The sequence below is a fragment of the Mustela lutreola genome, chromosome 14 (genome assembly GCF_030435805.1).
Source record: "Mustela lutreola isolate mMusLut2 chromosome 14, mMusLut2.pri, whole genome shotgun sequence".
Lineage (NCBI taxonomy): Eukaryota > Metazoa > Chordata > Mammalia > Carnivora > Mustelidae > Mustela > Mustela lutreola.
Genome location: NC_081303.1, coordinates 38,193,165 through 38,212,316, shown reverse-complemented (window position 1 = coordinate 38,212,316; position 19,152 = coordinate 38,193,165). Strand labels below are relative to the sequence as shown.

Below are 19,152 nucleotides of genomic sequence, written 5' to 3'. Positions count from 1 at the left end.
ACTGTCGTACATGTGCCTGAGAGCAAGAGCCAGTTTCATCTGGAGCCCGCGCACCAGGTATGGGGACGGGGGCAGCAAACGAGGCAGGAGAGAGCGGAGGAGAGGAAGAGATGGTGTCCCTGCCCGCCAGAGTCCTGCAAGGAGGGGATGCTCAGAGGCTCTCAGAAATACTGTGGGGGACAGGGGCATGTCAGGCCGAAGGCCCCAAGAGAAGCAACAATGGGGGGTGCCAAAGCTCAGAGGGCTTCCAGGAGGCGGCAGGGCCAGCCTTGGGCAGTGTGTTGTCTGCACTTCTTCAGCGTGTGTGTTTGAAGTGTGTGCACGCTGTGTGTGCCTCGAGTCAGGGACATGTGCTCCGCAGTGACACGGGCCCTGCCCTGACGGATCTTGTGTTCTGGGACCCGCCGCAGGCAGCCGCACTGTCCTTGGGGGAGACGGAAGCCCAGCGTCTCCTGGATTCTCCGCCTCACTTTCCTATTGGTAGAAGGAACCCCTGACGGCGGGAGCAAGCACACAGCAGCTATCACTGTGCTCCCTGTTTGGATAAACCCCAGCGGCCACAAATATTAGGAAACCCGCCCTGTCCCTCTCCCTGCCGTGGCCCCAGGTGACCCCGCCCCCTGCACAGACATGACCTTCAGGGCACACACAGAGGCCAGGAACACAGCCCTGGAAATTTACTGACATGGCTCCGTTGGAATTCGCCTTTTCAGAAGAGGGCTCTGGGCCTTCAAGGAGGCATTCATCAGGTTACCCGGGAGTGCTGTGCGGGGAAGGTGTGTGTGCCCCGTGTGCTCCAGGTCAGCTGGAGCCAAGAGGGGTGAGTCTAGCCGGAGACACTCAAACCTTTGTCAGGGTAGTCCAGAGGGCAAGGTGTCTGTGCCTGATGACCCCAAAATGCAGCCCAATCCCCCTTTTCCCAAACAAGTCAGAAGAGGGGGCAGGTCTGGACTCGGAGTGGATTCCCTGGGGCCCGTGAGCACAAGAGGTGCCTGGCTGGGCAGGTGGGGGCCAAGAGAGTGTCACTCCGTAGTCGTCGGATAAATGAATAAATTAATACGTGAACTCTCTCTGCCTTAGACACAAGATTCATAGGTAAAAATTCCGTGCAGAAACCCACAGTGAGACACACAGGGAGAAGGTGGTCATCCCCCTGCAGGGGGCACGCCGGGTGCTTATGCCCTCAAAGAACCCTCTTGCCTTTGTGTTCTGTGAGGGCCCGCGGCACCCTGCCCTCCCCTGGGCGTCTCCCCTCCTTACATGTCCCCCTTTTCAGCTCTCTTCCCTTTGGGGGACCCCACACTGTGGCCCGAGACCTCACCTGTCCTGGGTCCCAGCTTTGTCCCAACTCCTTCCCTAGAAAAACACATACGTTCACCTTCACGCAGAGTTTGGACAGAAGGTTCCACATCTCTGAAGCCCATCCAGGGAACTAGTTTCCCTTTTGCATCAGATCCTAACAGCCTTCTGATGCGCCCCCCCCCCCCGCCCCCGCCTTCGACAGCTGAGCAAACATGCAGTCAGAGCAGTTCAGAAACCTGTCCACGCTCACACAGCACCAGCAGGATCAGGATCCAAAACCCAGGTCTTAGCACCCGGCCTGTGCTGCTTCCTGTGCTCGCAGCTCCGTGCTGGCAGAGAGGGCGTCTGGGACAGTGTGGCCCCGGGGAGGCAGATGTGCAGGAAGGGCGTCCCTAGGGGCTGGGCTGGAAAGCTGAACCCAGTCAAAGTGGACAAAGTGGGCAGCCAGGAGCCCAGAACCGGACATGAACCAGAGAGGATGGAGTCTCCACAAGTGTGTCCAGGCGTGCGGGAGGGAGAGGGCAGGGCTTCCGAGCAGGCTGTGGGCCCAGGGAGGGCAGTTCTTGGAAGAAACAGGCACGCACATAGCCTCCAGTGGGCACGTCCCTTGCATGGATCCTGAGATCTCCACTCCAGGGGAACGGGGTCTCCATGCCAACCTAAGTGAAAGCTAAGGCCAGTTGGTCTTGGCCCTGGACCCCCACCCCTGGGCAGTGTCTAGAATGCGGGCCTCCTAGCTGCCCCCGACTCCGGGTTCAGGTTCTCAGAAGCTCTCCAGAGTTTCCACTCCATGTCTGGTCTCAGTGTGCAGTGACAACTCTGTGTTCTGCTCTGGGAATTAAGTCAAGATGCAGTGTGGAGTTTCAGAAAAAGGGGGATCCAAGCTCCCCTAGGCAGCTCCTGCTTGACTGAGCATGTGGCTGTTGGGGTACCCGGGTGGGCTTTCAGGATAGGAAGCAGGGCAGAAAATCACCCCCCACCCCACCCCCAGCCTCTCAGGCCTGTACCAGTTGAGTGTCTTCCAGAACAGACTGGAGGGGCAGGAGTTCAGCGGGAGGTGTGGTGGGCAGGAGCCCGGATATGGGACCAGCCAGTCTGGAGCCTGTAGTCAGACATTCAGTGGGTGTTTCAGGAACCCCTGGTCTGCTCCTGTAATGATGGGCATGACCAGCAGCCCAGGCGCTCAAGGACCTATAGTGACCCAGCTCCGACCCTTGTCCCTGCCTGAGTCTGGGGTGCTGGACAGGGGAGTCAGCTTTGGGCAAAGTAGACAGAATGTGCTAAAATTTACTGTGTCTCACCTCAGTGGGGCTGACCCCCCTCCCCCAGTGCATCCAATAAAACCATGTCTTGTAGAGAAAACTATAGGTTCTAAAGAAAACACAATCCAGAAAGAAAAGGGTCTCAGAATTTAGGGACAGGAAGAGGCACAGATGGTGTCAGAAGGCCCTCGGCTGCCAGAGAAGGTCCCTGCATTTAGGGCCAAGGCTAGATGGCCAGAGAGGAGCCTCACTCATCTCCCGGGGAAGATCTGGTTCTGAGCAGCCCAGCTGCAGGAGACCCTGCCCCGGGGGGTGGGGGGGCAGCCCCAGGTGCACCCTCCCCAAGTATGTGGAAGGTTCCAGCGTCCAGTAAGTGGAAAGTGTGCACATTGTGCCGCTCTCCGCACAAAGCAATCACAGATCCTTGCTGGGAAGCCTGCGCTCTTGACCTGCATAGCTTTGCATTCCCGAGGACAATCCCTTGACCAGAGAAACCACTTCTCAAGGAGTAGCTGTTAACTTCTCGAGGAGCTCGTTTCTACAGAACACACGCTGGAAGTCAGAGGAGCGACTGAGTCGATGCGCTGTTCTTACTGGCAATAGACCGATTCTGATGGGCACCGTACGTAAAATAAAGATGTTCACTTAGAATAACTAATATTAAGCTATTTTTCTTACCATAAGTAAGGGCGTAACCAAGGAACCTGGGGAGGCCAGTAATCTAGGGTTGGTGGTAATAAAACCATAGTCAAAAGATAACCACATAAAAAATTATCCATAAGAGCTTCAGTGGATGAAGACAGGAGTCAAAAAAGGGCCACTACCATGCTCCCCCCAAGTTTTCTCCCATTTTTGTTTTCCTTTCGGCATACCCTATGTACTCTTGTGTGCCGTGCTCCGTTTCTCTGAGCACCGCTTGGCAGTCAGGCTGGGTCGGCAGGGAGCATCTTCGCTCCGTTCTTTGGCTGCCGTAGTCTCGTCGGGGAGATGCCCCTGATTTGTTCCCCCGGTTACCTGTGGATGGACACTTAGCTACAACGGGGCTCCAGGAAATAACCATGTCATCCCTCTGTTGCTCTCGTGAATGCATCTGTAGGGCCGACTCCCGGCACCAGCATCTTGGGGGCGCGTGCGCTCCCTGTTGCCTCTCGGTGCTCATGGACAGGCGTGAGAGTGGGTCTCCCACAGCCGCTCTGGGGACCCCACATCTCGTTTTTTGCCATCTGAAAGGTAGAAATGGTGCAGCGTAGTTCCACTTTGTTTTCTCTTATGATGAGTGAGGGTGAGTATCTTTGGAAGTTTGGGGTTTAAAAAAATTTTTTAAGAATTCTCTACCCCCAACTTGGGGCTCAGACTCACAACCCTAAGATTGAAAGCCGTGTGCTCCTGACTGAGCAGGGGCCCCTTAATGTGCTTAAGGCATTGGTTTTTCCCTTTTTCACGAGCTGCTTATATCTTTGTCCGTTTTTCTATGGAGCTGTCATTTATTTACTAGAGAAGTTTATACATGATGTTTAGGATCTGAGTATTTTTCCTTATTATTTTTTGTTTGATTTTGTTAATCGTGATTTTTTTTAGCATATAAACTTTTTTTTCCTTTAATGTAACTAAGTTTATTATTCAAATGTTTATGGCTTCTGGATTACAATTCAATAGCCTGTCTCCAGTCACATTATATTGGAATTCTCCATTGTCTTTTGCAGAATGTCTGTGGGTGTATAAAAATACTGTATTTATAATGTTATCATAATGTTAACATATTAAGATACCATTAAGATATATGGCATAAATAGGCAATCAAAATAAAAATAAAACAAATGGCTAGATTTACCATATTTATGTAAGATTATATAAATAATATATTAGAGTATATACTTAAGGAATATAATGTTAAATGCTTAATTACAAACATTATTCCATTTAGAATTTATCCCTGTGACAAGAGGAGCTAGAACTTGATTTTTTTCTAGATGGCCCTTCCACTGTTCCAATCCTACATATGAATATTGTATCTGCACTAAATTCCTACATTTAGAATGATTCCTGAACTTTCTGTTCTGTGTCACGTATCTGTATTCTTGCGCACAAGTTCTGTACTGTTTTAATTATTGTGGCTTTATGCCTGTTTTAATACCTAATAGAGGTAGACTTCCTTCCCTTCTAGACTTTCTTTTATGCTTGATGTTTAATTTTTCCTTATAAACTTTGCATAAGCTAAGTTCCAAATTTAAAAGATCATTTTACCATTTTTGTTGGGAGTACCTAAAGTTTACAGACTGACTTAAGAGGAAGTGGCAGTTTTACGAGGATGACTTTTTCTAGCCAAGAATCTGAGCCCAGTTTTAAATGGGGTAAATGATTATCCGAGCCTCTCCATGCAGAGTGTTGCCCTTGGAGTTAGCTAAGGGGGCGCAGCTGTTGAGGGATAGACCGCAGTCAGCCAAGCCTCCAACACTGCTGGCCATACACACCGTGTGTTCGAAGCCCTCTGTGACCCAGTGAGGAAGTATCACCCGATCCCTGGTAGGAAAGGCCCTGATTTAGGAGGTGGTGCTGCTGTCAGGACTCAAGAGCTGAGCGTAAATGGGTCATGCCCAGATGCCACCTCGAGGGAGCAGTGCCCGGGGTCAAGGGGCACAGCTCAAGCCAAGTCCAGGAGGAAATACTCTCACCGCACCCTCCTCCCTTCCTGTGCTCCCCAGGGCCCCCGCTGGCCGAACCCCCCAGCAGCCAGAGGCGCTGGGAGCCCACAGTTTGGTCCAGGGAGGCCAGCTCCGGGACAGAGGGCAGGATGAAGATTGTGCACTGCACGTGGGGAGGCATGCAGGTCCCCACGACCGTCGTCTCTGCTCTGAGACAAATGGACTTAAGTGAAGATGAGGTCATCCGCGGTGACTGAGTGTAAGCAGACTCTGCACCCGCAGGGGCTCTGTGGTGTGTCGCTCAGGGACAGTCCCTCGTGGTCTGGATGGCCGCCCACCCTCACCTCTCTCTTGCAGTCAGGTAATTTAAAAACCTATGGAAATACACACCTGCATCTTTCCAAGCCTGTCTGTGTGGCGGCTTTGCCGGACAGTCCTTGTCACTAAAAGACAGACTTATGGGCTTTTCTGAGGCTTAACCAGTAGAGCGGCGGCCGGGTGCGTTGCTGTCTCCCCTGTCCCGAACCAGTCAGCTGGTTGTACACAGATCCTGATGCCGCTGACCCAAACAGCCTCTGCTGGGGGAGGCTCCACCCATGTCCCTTTGGAACCGTCCAGAGGAGAAGGGCGGTTGTGAGTCATTTGGGGGAAGGGAGAGGCTGACCATGATGGGGAGGACGGAGGATCCAAGACTGCAGCAGGAGGTTGTGGGACGGGTTTCCGGGAGGTGTCGGGGCAGTGGCATGCAGACATGGCATCCAGGCGGCAAGCAGGGTGCTCGTGAGCCACCGTGCAGTCAGACACAGAAACAATCAGGTCCCCTCCCAAGGACAGAAGTCCCCCCAACAACATCCTGTGAATTAGGTGCCTTGGAAATGGGCACCTGTTTGCAAAGGAGACCATGTAGGTCACACATGAAAAGCTTTGCTCAGACCCCATGATGGTGGCTCGTTACAGGGACTTCGGGAGGCCACCAGCCTCCCTAGGCCCCCTGTGCTCTGCTGTGACCACGGCCGACAGCACCTGGCTGCTCTGTGACGAAACGGGAGGATGACGTGGGGGGCCTGACACATCATGAATCCCCACGATGTCACTGTTCTAGTCCCTGATACCAAGAAAACTCCCGTGCGCGGGGAAGTAAGGAAAAGAGATGTACCCTCGGAGGCAGACAGTTAGGAATTTGAGCATAAAACAGGGTTCCCGACACTTTCAGCTTATCAGACAACTGCACACTCTTCCAGAGGCCTCTAAGCCTTCAGGTAGGACTTCAGCAAGCTGCCGGCACATCACCGCTCACTTTTAAACTTGGATTGCACTAGGTTAGTCCTAGTGGGGTCTCTGCTTTGTCGAAGGAATCAGACGCTCCTTGACCAAAAGAAATCTCTAGCAAGGTTCGGTTTTTAAACAAAGCCCAGGCTTTGATTTAGAGGATTTGCTTGTGAGACCGGGTCACCACTGGTCTGCGTGCTCTCCGAGCTTCCATTTCTTCCCCACAGAAAGGTAATGACAGCAAGGGTGATCATGTCGTAAGGTTTGCAGAGAACCGGGCAGCGTGCTCTTTGCACACTGCTGAGCGGTATCCCGCACGCTGGCTGCCTGCTGCCACCGAGGGCAGACCCAGGTTCTGCCCCTGCGCAGCTCCTCACAGGACACGTGACCTCAAGCAGGTGACTCGACCTCTTAAAGCCACCGTGCTGTCACCTAGAAGGCACTCTAGGATGACGTGCCCTTTTGGAGGACACCTGTTAGGTTGGGATAGCTCTGCATGAGGCAGGAGGTGCAGGGGCCTTGTTCCCCCCAGCTGGCCAGGGGGTACTGGAAGAAAGAAAACCAGGAGGCATGGAACACGGCCCCTGATTGCCAGGCGAGACCCTCCGGGCCTGGTGGGGAGCAGTCATCTGAGCTTGGTGTGGAGCCAGCGCTGACCTAGATGGATGGCCCAGGATAAACAAGAAGCCGGTCCCTCCTGCACTTGGGCCCATCCAGGAACTTCCGTAATGTCTGAGGCCACAGAGCCAGACACACGTGTGTCATGTCAAAGCATGGGCTCCTGGGACCCGGGGAGACCAAACTAGGAGGAGTTGGAGGGACCTGCTGCAGCCGCTCTTCCCAGGGGCTGCATGACAGGGGTGGGGTTCTGGCTTCAGGACTCTGCCTCTGGGGTCCTATGCTTGACCCACTCTGTCCGCAAGCCTGTCGTCCTCCACTTGTTGACAGGCCCAAAGGGCCCAGAAAAATCTCAAGTCTACTCAAGAAGAGTAAGAATCACAAACACCTCCAGGCTTCCGGAGAAGGACTGAAGCCATGGGAGGAGCTGAGGTCAGGGGACAAGGAGAGGACTGGAAAAGGGATCTCATGAGCCCAGAACAGTGGACACATGGTGGGTTTGTGCTTCAGGTGGGGACAGTGTGACACGGTCCACATGGGAGAGCACAATGCTCAGAAATGGCCAAAGCTTGCTTTACTGACCAGGCAGCAGTGTGGGCTCAGCACGGGGAAGCCCCTCTGGGAAGACTTCCATGCCCCCAGTGGGGGCTGCTTGCCTCCTGCCCCGTGAGAACTAAAGACTCCCACCACCAGATTTCTCTGCAAGCTCCATACTCTGAACACGCCAGGGGTCTCCAGTTTGGTTCATGTCAAGGCCTACTTGACCCAAAAGGTTGTCTCCGAGATCTGACGGACTGAAACACCACACCTTTTAAAGTCTCAGTTATAATTCTTTAATCGTTGGCAGCACATTTAACCTCCCCAGCCATGTCCTGCTCCACTCTGACGCAGACACGTTCATGTTCCTCACGGAGCACTGGGAGGAAGAGATGAGGTAATGACTGGAAGCTCCCAGGAGAGTAGCCCGCACATCTGAGGGTCTCCGCCAGTGAGGACTACTGCCCATGTGCCCTGGACCTCAGGAAGACTGAGGTCATTGCATCACATGGCCAAGAGTCCAAGGCAGATCAGGCTGCAGGTGTGGCTTGATTCAAGGTCTCCAGCGATGCCTGCAAGACCTGGTTTCTAAACCCCTTCCATCTCCCAGCCCCTCTTCCTCCGAGGTGTGCCCTTTCCCAGGCAGGTTGCCCCTCCCCAGCAGTAGAGCACCTGTTCACTCCTGCCAAAGCCCCCATATAGCTCTCGTGGCACCTCACGTTCTGTGGCCACAGAACCTTCTCCAGGCTGACCACAACAGGCTGGGAAATGTGATACTTGGGAAACCACAGGCCCACGTCTGAAACTGGGGCAGAGTCTGCGCCACTGAAGCCTCATGGACGGAGCGTTCAGAGCGGCGAGAGTCTCAGAGCCACACGGGGGTTCCCGGAGGCGAGCCGGAAAGCCACACCTGCATGCACAGCACCATTGCGCCCACCCGATGAGGGAGCCAGGGAATTGGTTTGCCTGTGTTGGGTTCCAGATTGGGAGAGCAGAGCTGCCCGGCCCAGGCCTCCGAGAGCCGCACACACACCACCCGTCAGGACACAAAGTAGTCGACCGGAATCCAGAAGAGCTCAGTGACCTTCAGTAGCACCTTCCCGAGCCCCGTCCTTAGGAAGCACGAAGCCAGTGATGTACATTAGCTCCTCCAAGGCCACATCCTGTTACTGCGGTGGGAAGTGACAGGAACGCGCACACTTGTTCAGACCGAACTCAAGGTCCTCAGCTTGCCCAGGGGTCCTGCGGTGGGCCTCGGCCTTTGGAGGTGAACATGAGCCCCTGCGATGTGCCGTTGCTGCCCACGGTTCACTGCCGAGCACTGAAGACAGTCACGGTGCTTGCGTGCAGAGCACCTCCCGTGGGCGTGTGAGTGCTTTACCCACTTCACACACGTGCTCCCGCGACAGCTGGGCCGTCCCTGAGCCGCAGGGGGCACGGCGGCTCGAGGAGGGGCCTATCCGACTGTCCTGGTCCTTGTGCCCCAGCACGGTGCCCTCCCACCCCCTAGAAGTGACTGTCCACGTGCCCTCGCCCCTGGAGGGCAGTCTGGCCATGAGCCTTTTCTGACCCATGCGGGATGCTCAGGACAGCCTGTGTGGGACCTGCTGGTGGTGGCCTCTGTGCCCTCCTGCCCACCAACCATGTCCCATCCGCGCCACTGCATGTCCCGCCTCCAGCTCACCTGAGCTCACCTGTATGCCCTGTGCCCCCAGAAGTGTGGGTACCCCATCATTCCACGGCTCCTGCTGTGTCCTCCGTGGGCCAGGCAGGTGGCTGGCTCGTGTCTTCCCACGAGTGAGTCCTCTGCCTCCGTCCAGGTCACCTCCGCACTAAGGATGTCACCCAGCCCTACAACCTGCCCATCACGCAGGGGCTCTGGGTTCACCTGCGTTCACCCCCTCCTCAGCTTCAAGCTCCCAGGGCTGGACAGGGTGAGGCCCCTGCTTGGAGCTGTGTGCTGTGTTCACAGGTGACTGCTGGCTCCTGGCAGCCATTGCCTCCCTCACCTTGAATGAAGAGGTCCTGGCTCGCGTTGTGCCTCTAAACCAGAGCTTCCAGGAGAGCTATGCGGGGATTTTCCACTTCCAGGTGACTTGATTTTCGTGCAGGCTTCTCCCCAGTGGGTCCTGGGGGGCTACAGACAGGTCCTGGGGGGCCAGGGGTAGGACCGGGCGTGGGGGAAGGACAGGTCTTAGGGGACAAGGGCAGGACCTGGAGGGCTGTGGACGGCTCTTGGGGGTAAGGACAGCACCTGGGAACCCGAGGACAGGACCAGAGGGCTAGAGGAGTTCCTAGGGGGTGGGAAGGACAGGTCCTAAGTGGGAGTGCTAAGGGCAGTTCCTGGAGACTAGAACAGGTCCTGGGAGCTAGGACATATCCTGGGGGCTAAGGACAGGATCTGGGGGGTAAAAACAGGCCCTAAAGACCAGAACAGGTCCTGGGAGTAAAGACAGGTCCTGGAGACCAAGGACAGGTCCTCAGGGGTAAGAACAGGACCTGGGGACTAGAAGAGTTCCTTGGGGATGGGGGGTAAGGACAGGTCTTGGGGGGTGGCTAAGGGCAGTTCCTGGGAGCTAGAACAGGTCCTGGTGGGCTAAGGACAGCACCCGGGAGGGTAAGGACAGGTCCTCGGGGGTAAGGACCTGGGGGCTAGAAGAGTTCCTTCTTCCTCCCTCTGGGGGCTAGAGCAGGTCCCAGAGGCTGGAATAGGTTCCCTTGCTCAGCCAAGTGCATCAGACCCTTAGGACCGTGCTGTTCTGTAGAAGGACTTGGAGAGGCTGCCTCAGGCTCCCTGGCCTGCTCCTGACAGGGGGCCCTGCCAGGATAGCAGTAGGAAGCCTCTCAGAACAGGCAAGGAGGTAGAGCAGGCACTCGGGAGGTCATTCCCAAGTTTAGAAAAGCCTGTTTTGGGACATCTGAGACAAAATAGTGAGCTATTGCTCGCTGCCTCCTTTTATGCTGGTAAATGAGAAGTAGCATCCTTGAGAGAGCAGGAGACTCGGGGCACAGTCCGAGACGTGGGTCTGGGCTTGGAGGGAAGGACAGGTGCCTTTGCCCTCAGCTGCTCAGTGAGGCTGTGCCAGGCGGAGGAAGGGCAGCATCTCCTCCCAGGACGGGCTTGCGGAGGCCAGGGGTCCCCATGTGGCTGCTGGCTCCTCCCCCAGCCCGTCCCGTGTGCCCTGCCCCCTAGTTCTGGCAGTACGGCGAGTGGGTGGACGTGGTCGTGGACGACAGGCTGCCCACCAAGAACGGGGAGCTGCTGTTCGTGCACTCGGCAGAGGGCAGTGAATTCTGGAGCGCGCTGCTGGAGAAGGCCTACGCCAAGTGAGTGATGCGGCCCCCCCTCGGACAGAGTGATGCGGCACCCCCTCGGACAGCCTGGTCCTAGAAGTGGCAGGTGGGAGTCAAGGGCGACTTTGGCCAGAGGTGGGGTCTCAGTGCAAGGAGTGCTTGCCTGGCCACGTCGCGCCTGATCAGTGACCGTGCTCACCACGTCGCGGCCACGCTAGCCACCCTTCCCACACAGGAATGGGTGTGGCACAGACTGCTGACCTTGAGGATGACCTCCACCTCCCAGACAGGTTGGGGACGTCTTTGTCAGATAAAGACAGTGGAGTTTTGCCAGTGGCTGTTCCTGGCCCCTGCAGAGGGATGGAAAGCTCGGGAACTGGTGCAGAACGTATGGTGTGCCATTAGCAGTGGTTTGACCCGCCCCCAGCCCGCAGCCTGTCCTCCGCCAGCCCCGTGGCAGCGCCCCCCGCAGGCGCCTCCCACCCTGGCCGCCCGGGCTCTCCGGTGTCCAGAGATGGCTGTCCCTGGCAGCTGCTGCCAGGGAGGAGGGCCAGGCTCCCCGTGGCCGGGGGTCAGCGTCTGGGGTCTGGGAGCCACGTCTCTGTCACGCGCCCCGTCGCACAGCTAGAAGCCACAGGTTGTGCTGTGCGTAGACCCTTTTTCATTAGCGAGTTGGTGTGTTCTAAGCAGCCAAGGAGCCGGTTGGCCCTTCTGGGGACACAGAACAGTCAGTACGGGAGGTCAGACCTGATGACTGCCGGGATCTCCCCCCATCGAGCTGCAGATTTGCTGGAGCCCAAGTCCCGGGGAACCTGAGCGGAGGGTCTCTGGAGCCCCCAGCCAGGAAGGCATGGGGTTGGGGTCGGGGTCAGGGCGGGAGGTCGGATGGGGGGGCACTTTGAGAAGCAGCAGCGGCATCTGTCCCCCCTCAGGGTCAACGGCTGTTATGAAGCACTGTCGGGGGGCGCCACCACTGAGGGCTTCGAGGACTTCACGGGGGGCATTGCCGAGTGGTACGAGCTCAGGAAGGCCCCTCCCAACCTGTTCAGGATCATCCAGAAGGCCCTGCAGAAGGGCTCCCTCCTTGGCTGCTCCATCGATGTGAGTGCAGGCCCCTCTCCCAGCTCTGGTGGGCAAGAGCCCATCCCTGTCCACCAGGAGGGGTGTCATCTGGAACCCAGGGGTGGCCAGCAGCAGCCAGGCCATGTGGGGGACAGCTGGTGGGGCAAGGGCACCTCTGGGCACCGCCAGCTTGGACCACGGGTTCTGCAAGTCCCCTACCCTCTGCTGGTCCCTGGGGAAGGACCCAGTGCAGACACCTGCCCCTGGGGAGAGGCCCTGCATGGCCTGGAGCCTGGCACCCTTGCCCTTCCCAACTGCAGGGTCTACAGGCCTGTGGGAGGCTCGGGAGGGGCTGTTTCCTCATGGTGGCCTGCCTGGCTAGGCCTCACAAGGTGGTGAGCACCCCCTCATGTCCCCAGGCATCCTCTGGATAGGGGCTGAGTCCACTCTCCACCCCTGTGCCACTGGGAACACGTTCCCCATGGGGATAGAAAGAGAAACCCCTGCTCTTGGGGCCAGAGTCTCTGTCTGATGTGCTAAAAAACCAAATTCAACCTAGTAAACTTGAAGAAATAATTGACTTTATTAAGTGTTCCCTGGGGGAGAGTCTTAGACTGCAGATGACCCCGTCTCCGGGGGTGGAGACTGGCAGTCAAGACTGCGTTTCTGGGGGTGCTGAAACTGTATCGGGATTGCGTGGCTGGCCCCGGCTGGGGCTCCGCCCATCGTCTTCTCTCTGCCAGACTGCAGGCAGGGATTCTGGCTTGTTCTGCAGACCCTGCTCTCAGCCCTTCTTCCCATTGACCGAGACAGACACACCAGCCTCCCTTCCTCCCCATAGTTGGGGGGAACGGGGGGCCCCAAGAAAGTTCCGATAGAACAGGAGCAAACCCCACAGATAGCCACATACACAGAAGTGTCCTCGGGGAACTCCGCAGTGGGGCCAGGCCAGACCACAGGATTCGGGGCCACCTGATCCCGTCTTGGGTCTGTCCCGAGCCCGGGGCCACCGGCCCCACTCCAGGGTCCTGCGAAGGCTCATGAATGCCTATCCACTCACCGGTGCAGTGCTCTCCCCCCGGCTGCCCCTGCTGTCCCCACCGTCTGAGAGCTGCCATGGGAGGCTGGCACTGAGGGCCTCGATGGACCCGGGGGAACAGAAGGCAGAGTGGGGCAGAACAAGGCTGTGCCCAGTGGCCTGACCCCTCCCATGTTTCCAGATCACCAGCATAGCGGACTCAGAAGCCATCACGTTCCAGAAGCTGGTGAAGGGGCATGCGTACTCAGTCACCGGGGCCGAGGAGGTAAGGTGGACAGAGGTTTGCAGGGGGGCACCCAGAAGCGCATCTGGTGGGGGACTGCCTGCGTGGGGCTCGTGGTCTCACAGCCCCGCCGCCAAGCCTCCAACTCATGAGGCCCGGGGAGCTGGGCCGACGGTCCTGGAGCTGCTGCCGGCCAGCATCTGCCCTCTGCGGGCCACAGGCCGGCTCGGGCGCTCTCCTTGTGATCCACGATTGGTCCACGACCAATCCACAATCAGGTCTGACTGCCTCTCGCCACCCCGGGGGCCTGGGTGCATTTCTCCAGCTCTCTGGAGAGTTCTCTCTCCGGGAGCATTCTCAGGTCAGAGAGATGGTGACAGTGTCCCCATGGGGCCAGTGTGGCGAGCCCAGCCGCCCCCTAGCAGGTGTGCACAAGCTCATAGCAGTGGCTGTCACTGGATACTGCACATGCTGGTGCGCAGCTGGCCTCGCGTCCCACTGGGGACCCCGCATCCTCTGACCCTCCTGGGACTCCTTACCTTAAAGTTTGGTTTTACTCTCCGCCCACCCCGACACACATGCATCTTTCTCTTCGGAAAAAGCTCAAGTCTATGGAAAAGCTGAAATGGCAGCATAATAGGAAACACCCGAACACTTTCCCTAGGCTTGACAGGATTTTCCATGTCTGTTTTGTGTCCCCGTGCTGTTTTCTGAGCCATTTGGAAGTGAGTCACAGATGTCAAACTTGGCTCCTGAATGCGTCTCCCAGGAAAGAGCCATCTCACACGGTGCCAGTGCTGTTTTACTGCCGAGGGAAATAAACATGAATCCCATTACAGCATCGAGAGCAGAGTCCGTAGTTACTCCTCCAACTGCTGCCCGCCCTTCATAGCAGCGCCTGCCGGGACTCAGATCCAGGCTGGGCGTCCCCTTCTGCTCGGCCCTCTTCCTGTGGCGGGGGGTGACAGCAGCACGTCCTCTGCTAGTCAGGAGGCTCGGGGGCACTGTGCACTGGAGCCCCAGGCTCACAGCTTCTGCCAGGGGCTGGACTCCCAGAATGGTCCACACCCAGCAGCAGCGAGTGGCCAGGGGTCCAGCCCTTCCCCCTCTCATGACCCCCCCCTCCATAACACAGACCTGACACCTCCTGGCTCATGGAGGGGGTGCTTTGGGACTGAGTGCCTCCAGGCCTGACTTGAACTCCACATCCTCCCCTCTGCTCCCCATAACCCGTCTTCAGGTCGAAAGTGCGGGAAGCCTGCAGAAGCTGATCCGTATCCGCAACCCCTGGGGAGAAGTGGAGTGGACTGGGAAGTGGAACGATAAGTGAGCCGGGTGCCCTCCCTGGGAGGTGCGGGGGGTCCAGGAAGGGAGATCGCAAGGCTGGCGGCTGGGCCGGGGCCAGGGGGTTGCCCTTGGGGCCAGGCCCAGAGGCCACGGGTCCCCACTCCCAGGGGCCGCTCAGGGCATGTGCCCCTCTAGCCAGTCTGCCTGCCTTCCTGCACGCCCTGGGCTCCTTCCATCACCTTGTGGTGCACACCTTTCCTGGCGCAGTCACCCGCTGGCAGGCCTTCCCGGGGTGGGGGAGGGCGGGCAGGTGGCCGGTGCCTCCAGCTCAGCCGCTCGTGGGGTTTTTCGTTCCCCTTATGAGAGCTGCCACTTGTGGGCCACCCGCGCTCTCCCCTTCTCCCGACGATGGCTCGTGTTCTGTCTGCCCTCACTGCCCTGCCCAAGGCTATGAGCCTCACCCAGCCGGGGGTGGTCTGGGCCCTCAGATGTGCTCGAGCGTGTTCCTGGGCCTGAATTCTGAGGTCCTGGGGACAAGGCCTCTATAGCACTGGCTTCTAACACCCATCCTGTCCCGTGGTTCTCCAGCTGCCCCAACTGGAACACTGTGGACCCAGAGGTGAGGGAGCAGCTGACTCAACGGCAGGAGGACGGGGAGTTCTGGTAAGGCTGCAGGGAGGGGGGTCTGCCCAGGGGGCTCTGGGGAGCTGAGCCAGGTGATGTCGTTGGGGCACGGAGGCATGGGAGCGGCTTTTGTCATCATCCTTTGTTCCCTAGAAGACCCTGAATGAAACCCTTTTTCCTCCTCCCGGATTTGTCCCTCTCAACAGTGGGGTCTCAGAGCTGAAGAGCTTCATAGAGAAGCCCGTTCAGATCCTGTGGGAGAGACACGGCCTTTCTTCCCTGCAGGGTCATCCCAGCACCTTAGGAAATGGGCCCTTGGAGAGCTGGGCTGGGCCTGTGAGTGGGCCCCACCACCACCGCTGCCTCCACAAGGCCTGGCTCAGTGCTCAGAGCAGCCCAACCTCTGCCGGCTCTCTGTCTGGCCTCGGGCAGAAAATCAAGGTGTGTGTCCACGGATTGTCTTGTAACCTGGGTGCCTGTGTCCCCCGCCTCTGCCAGGATGTCTTTCAGCGACTTCCTGAGGCACTACTCCCGTCTGGAGATTTGCAACCTGACCCCTGACACCCTCACCAGTGAGTCCTATAAGAAGTGGAAACTCACCAAGATGGACGGGAACTGGAGACGGGGCTCCACGGCGGGCGGCTGCCGGAACTACCCCAGTAAGACCCCACTGTGCCCAGTCCCAGCTCATGCCCTCAGCCCCTCTGTCCACGGGCAGCCAGGCCCCCAGGGAGGGACCTCACCCACGGGCTCTAACACATAACACAGCCCACAGTCCAGACCCCGCCCTTGGGGATCCCGGGACCTGCTGCCACACGGGCCAGGGCCCCTGTCCTCGCACCACAGACACTGAGTCTGCAAGACCTCCAGGTTGGGCCTGAGGGACTGTCCCAAGGGGCTGATCAGGCCGTTCCTCAGGTCTCTCAGTGACCAGTTCCTGCGGCTCCATCTTGGGAGATGAGGCTGCCTGGGCCCGCAGAGGTTTAGGGACCTGCCCTGGGCTGGGAGCTCCCAGGGACTTGAGCACACCTGGTCTGGCGGTGGGGCTGGCATGGTGGGCCTCTCTGGGGTGGCAGGTCTGGGTCCTGTGCTGCGGACGAGGGACCCAAGGGCCTCAGGGGCATCCTAGGCCGCAGAGCAGCTCATCCGGCAAGCAGACGGGTCGCTCCAGCCCGGAGCCTCTCATCCTTCACCTCAAGTTTGTGGCCTCCAAGTGGCAGTTCCAGAGGTGCTGGGAAGACACTGTGCCCCAGCCGCTAGGTCAGGGGTCGGCAAACTCTCTCAAGGGCCAGATGGCAAAAATGTAGGGCTTCGTAAGCCATCAGGTTCTATCACACTCCCAGCTCTATAGCTGTAGCCCGAAGGCCATCAAATGAAGGGATACGGCTGTGTTCTAATAAAACTTTATCAGTAAAAACAGGCAGCCGGTGTGCACAGGGCTGGGATCAGCCAAGCCCGGCCCTGGATGGAGCCTTTCTTTCCCCAAAAAAGAGCTTTATTCTATTAGTGGGGAAGGCAGTCAGCACAATTATTCCGAATGTGAATGAACCGCAGGTCCTTCCCGTAAATAGATTTTGAAAGTGGGGACGGCAGAGACACCATGGGGACAACAGGACAGGCCCGGGAGGACAAGGGACACAGAAAAAGAGGCTTAAGTTGTGCACAGGATGTTCTTGGCTTCTGGGTTCACTGGAGGTGCCGGGGTGCGTGCCCCCGCCTGCCCAGCCAAGCCAGCTGGGCAACCTCTGACTTTCCAATCCAGCATGGGGAGGGAGAGGTACCGCGAGGGGACCGCCCAGCTCTAATGGCCTCTTCCAGAATGATGACCATCAGTCCCTGAGACCAGCCTGCCGGTGGGTGGGAGGGAACAGTACAGAAAAGTCCCCACCATGTTTAGGCGAGCGCCACCGCGCCCCCTGCCAAAGCCCCCTGCCATGCCCACTGCCCACCTCTGCTGCACCCCTGCACCCCCGCCTGGGGCTCCCGCCTCCTGAGTGATGCAGCCCGGCCCCCTCTGGCCACAGACACCTTCTGGATGAACCCTCAGTACCTGATCAAGCTGGAGGAGGAAGACGAGGACCAGGAGGATGGGGAGCGTGGCTGCACCTTCCTGGTGGGCCTCATCCAGAAGCACCGGAGACGCCAGAGGAAGATGGGCGAGGACATGCACACCATCGGCTTCGGCATCTATGAGGTGCGGGCAGCATCGCGGTGGGGCTGTCCCCTCCCCTCCTGCCCACATCTCAGCCCTGGGACCCAGGCGGGACCCAGGCAGGGAGCTGGGCCGGGGCAAAGCGAATCTTCCACGAGAGCCGGCATCTGGGCCCGGCCAGTCTCGGGAGAAGGCTTAAGGTCCCTTCAGGTGCTGAGCTGCTGCCTGGGCCCCCACAGGCAGCTTCCTGGGTAGTCCACTTTATTTATAGGGGCCTTCTGCCTCTTCTGAGACCCTACCCCCAGGCCTGGCACCACTCTCCTTGGAACAAAGGAGACTTAAGAACAGAGCTTCCTGAACCCCCATCTGAGAATACGGCAAGGGCAAGAACTGCTCCAGTGCCCAGCTGGTGGGAGCCCAGCCCGGTGCAGGGCCTGGGAGCAGCTCTGGACAGGGAACACTGGCTTTCATGCTATCTCCCGCACGTCCTTGCATTCGAACCATGTTCAAGAGAAGCCCAGCTCAGCCATCTGGGGCTAGACCCCGGCACCCTCTCCACCCCTCCCTGCAGCACTGACCAGATCCGTTCCACTGGTGGGTAGAGTCCCCAGTGGGTCCCCCCGTTCCGTGAGGTCACCAGCGAGGTCACAGGGATACCCCGAGCCACCTGAGAGGGTGGTGGGGAGAGGAGCCCACACCTGGTAGAAGTCAGCAGCCAGGAGACATGGCCCTGCTCGCTCCTCACGGGAAACATGGCCCGGAGACACCTGCCCGTTTGCTTACCAGGCAGAGTTGGTTAGACGCCATAATTTCAAACAAGGCCTATAACTCCGAGCCCCTTCGTCTCTGCAGTGGGAGCTGAAGGCTTCAGATCTGAGACGGCGTGACCAGGAAAACCAGACTGACACACTACCCTCCCTTTACCTCCACCTCACGGGGCTGGGATGCCCCTGGGGGCTCTGGCAGCAGCCAGGAGCAGATGCCCGCTGCCCCCGAGCCCGGCGGTGCCCTCTTCACTGCCCTGTCTGCCCGAGGGCACAGTACTGCTTCTGCGAGCCAGAGGCGGGGTGAGCCAGACCCGTTCCTGTGAGGCTCCGGGCCTCGGGTTTGGGCTCTGTGAGTCAGGAACAGTGCGAAGGGCTCATCCATGAGGGGTCAGATCAGGGCTTTGTTTTCAGGGTGGGAATGCTTGGGTCGCGTGGAAAACAACCACCTTGTGGACACAGTTGTGAAGGAGCTGCTGCGGGCCGATGACGCAGTCAGGCCTTCCTGCAGCTGCCCTGCAGGCCGAGTGACTTGTTTCCCTCTCTCCCTGCAGGTCCCAGAGGAGGTACGCCTGGCAGACGTTGGCACGGGGTCACCAATGGGCACAAGGCTTAGACCACCGGCTCAGGGGTCCTGTGAAGCCTGGGCAGGGGCAGGCGGCTGCAAAGGATGAGGCCCCATGCCCTCCCGGCCCTGGTGAGGTGGCTCAGGTCCCAGAACCTGCTGGTCGGAGCTCAGGGCCAGGCCTCCTGGGCAGCCCCACGGGACCTGTGCATGGTTTAGTTGTGTGGTCCTGGGACAGCAGGAGGCTCTTCAGAGTCCCCCAGTTCTCCTAAAACAAGCCCAAGGGGAACGAGGCATCCCACAGACTGTGAGATAGTGTGGGAACACAGAGGGAGGCCCGGATCCCCAGGCGGGCCCTGTCCTCACTTCCATCTGTGTGGCGCACCATGCACATCCCCGAGCCCCTGTGAGGAGCCCGAGGACCTCCACATGCAGGTGGGGCCTCTCTGCAGAGCTGGGCACACGGGGGCCCCTGCTGCACGCGCCTCCAGGTTTCCCCGGGCCACTCCTTC

At 58.5% G+C, this 19,152-nt stretch overlaps 1 protein-coding gene across 2 annotated transcripts in view; it reads left to right on the top strand.

The window, feature by feature from the left end:
• The window catches only part of CAPN2 (calpain 2), a 40,821-nt gene that overhangs the window by 12,366 nt on the left and 9,303 nt on the right, over positions 1-19,152 (top strand). Inside the window, exons 3-11 of one of the 2 annotated variants that reach the window (XM_059145984.1) lie at positions 9,603-9,721; positions 10,824-10,957; positions 11,857-12,025; positions 13,207-13,290; positions 14,489-14,574; positions 15,124-15,198; positions 15,658-15,818; positions 17,184-17,353; positions 18,630-18,641. In XM_059145984.1, coding sequence (XP_059001967.1) covers positions 9,603-9,721; positions 10,824-10,957; positions 11,857-12,025; positions 13,207-13,290; positions 14,489-14,574; positions 15,124-15,198; positions 15,658-15,818; positions 17,184-17,353; positions 18,630-18,641 — 1,010 coding nt within the window. The remainder of the gene's footprint in view (positions 1-9,602; positions 9,722-10,823; positions 10,958-11,856; positions 12,026-13,206; positions 13,291-14,488; positions 14,575-15,123; positions 15,199-15,657; positions 15,819-17,183; positions 17,354-18,629; positions 18,642-19,152) is intronic. The other variant, XM_059145983.1, reaches the window with a different exon arrangement.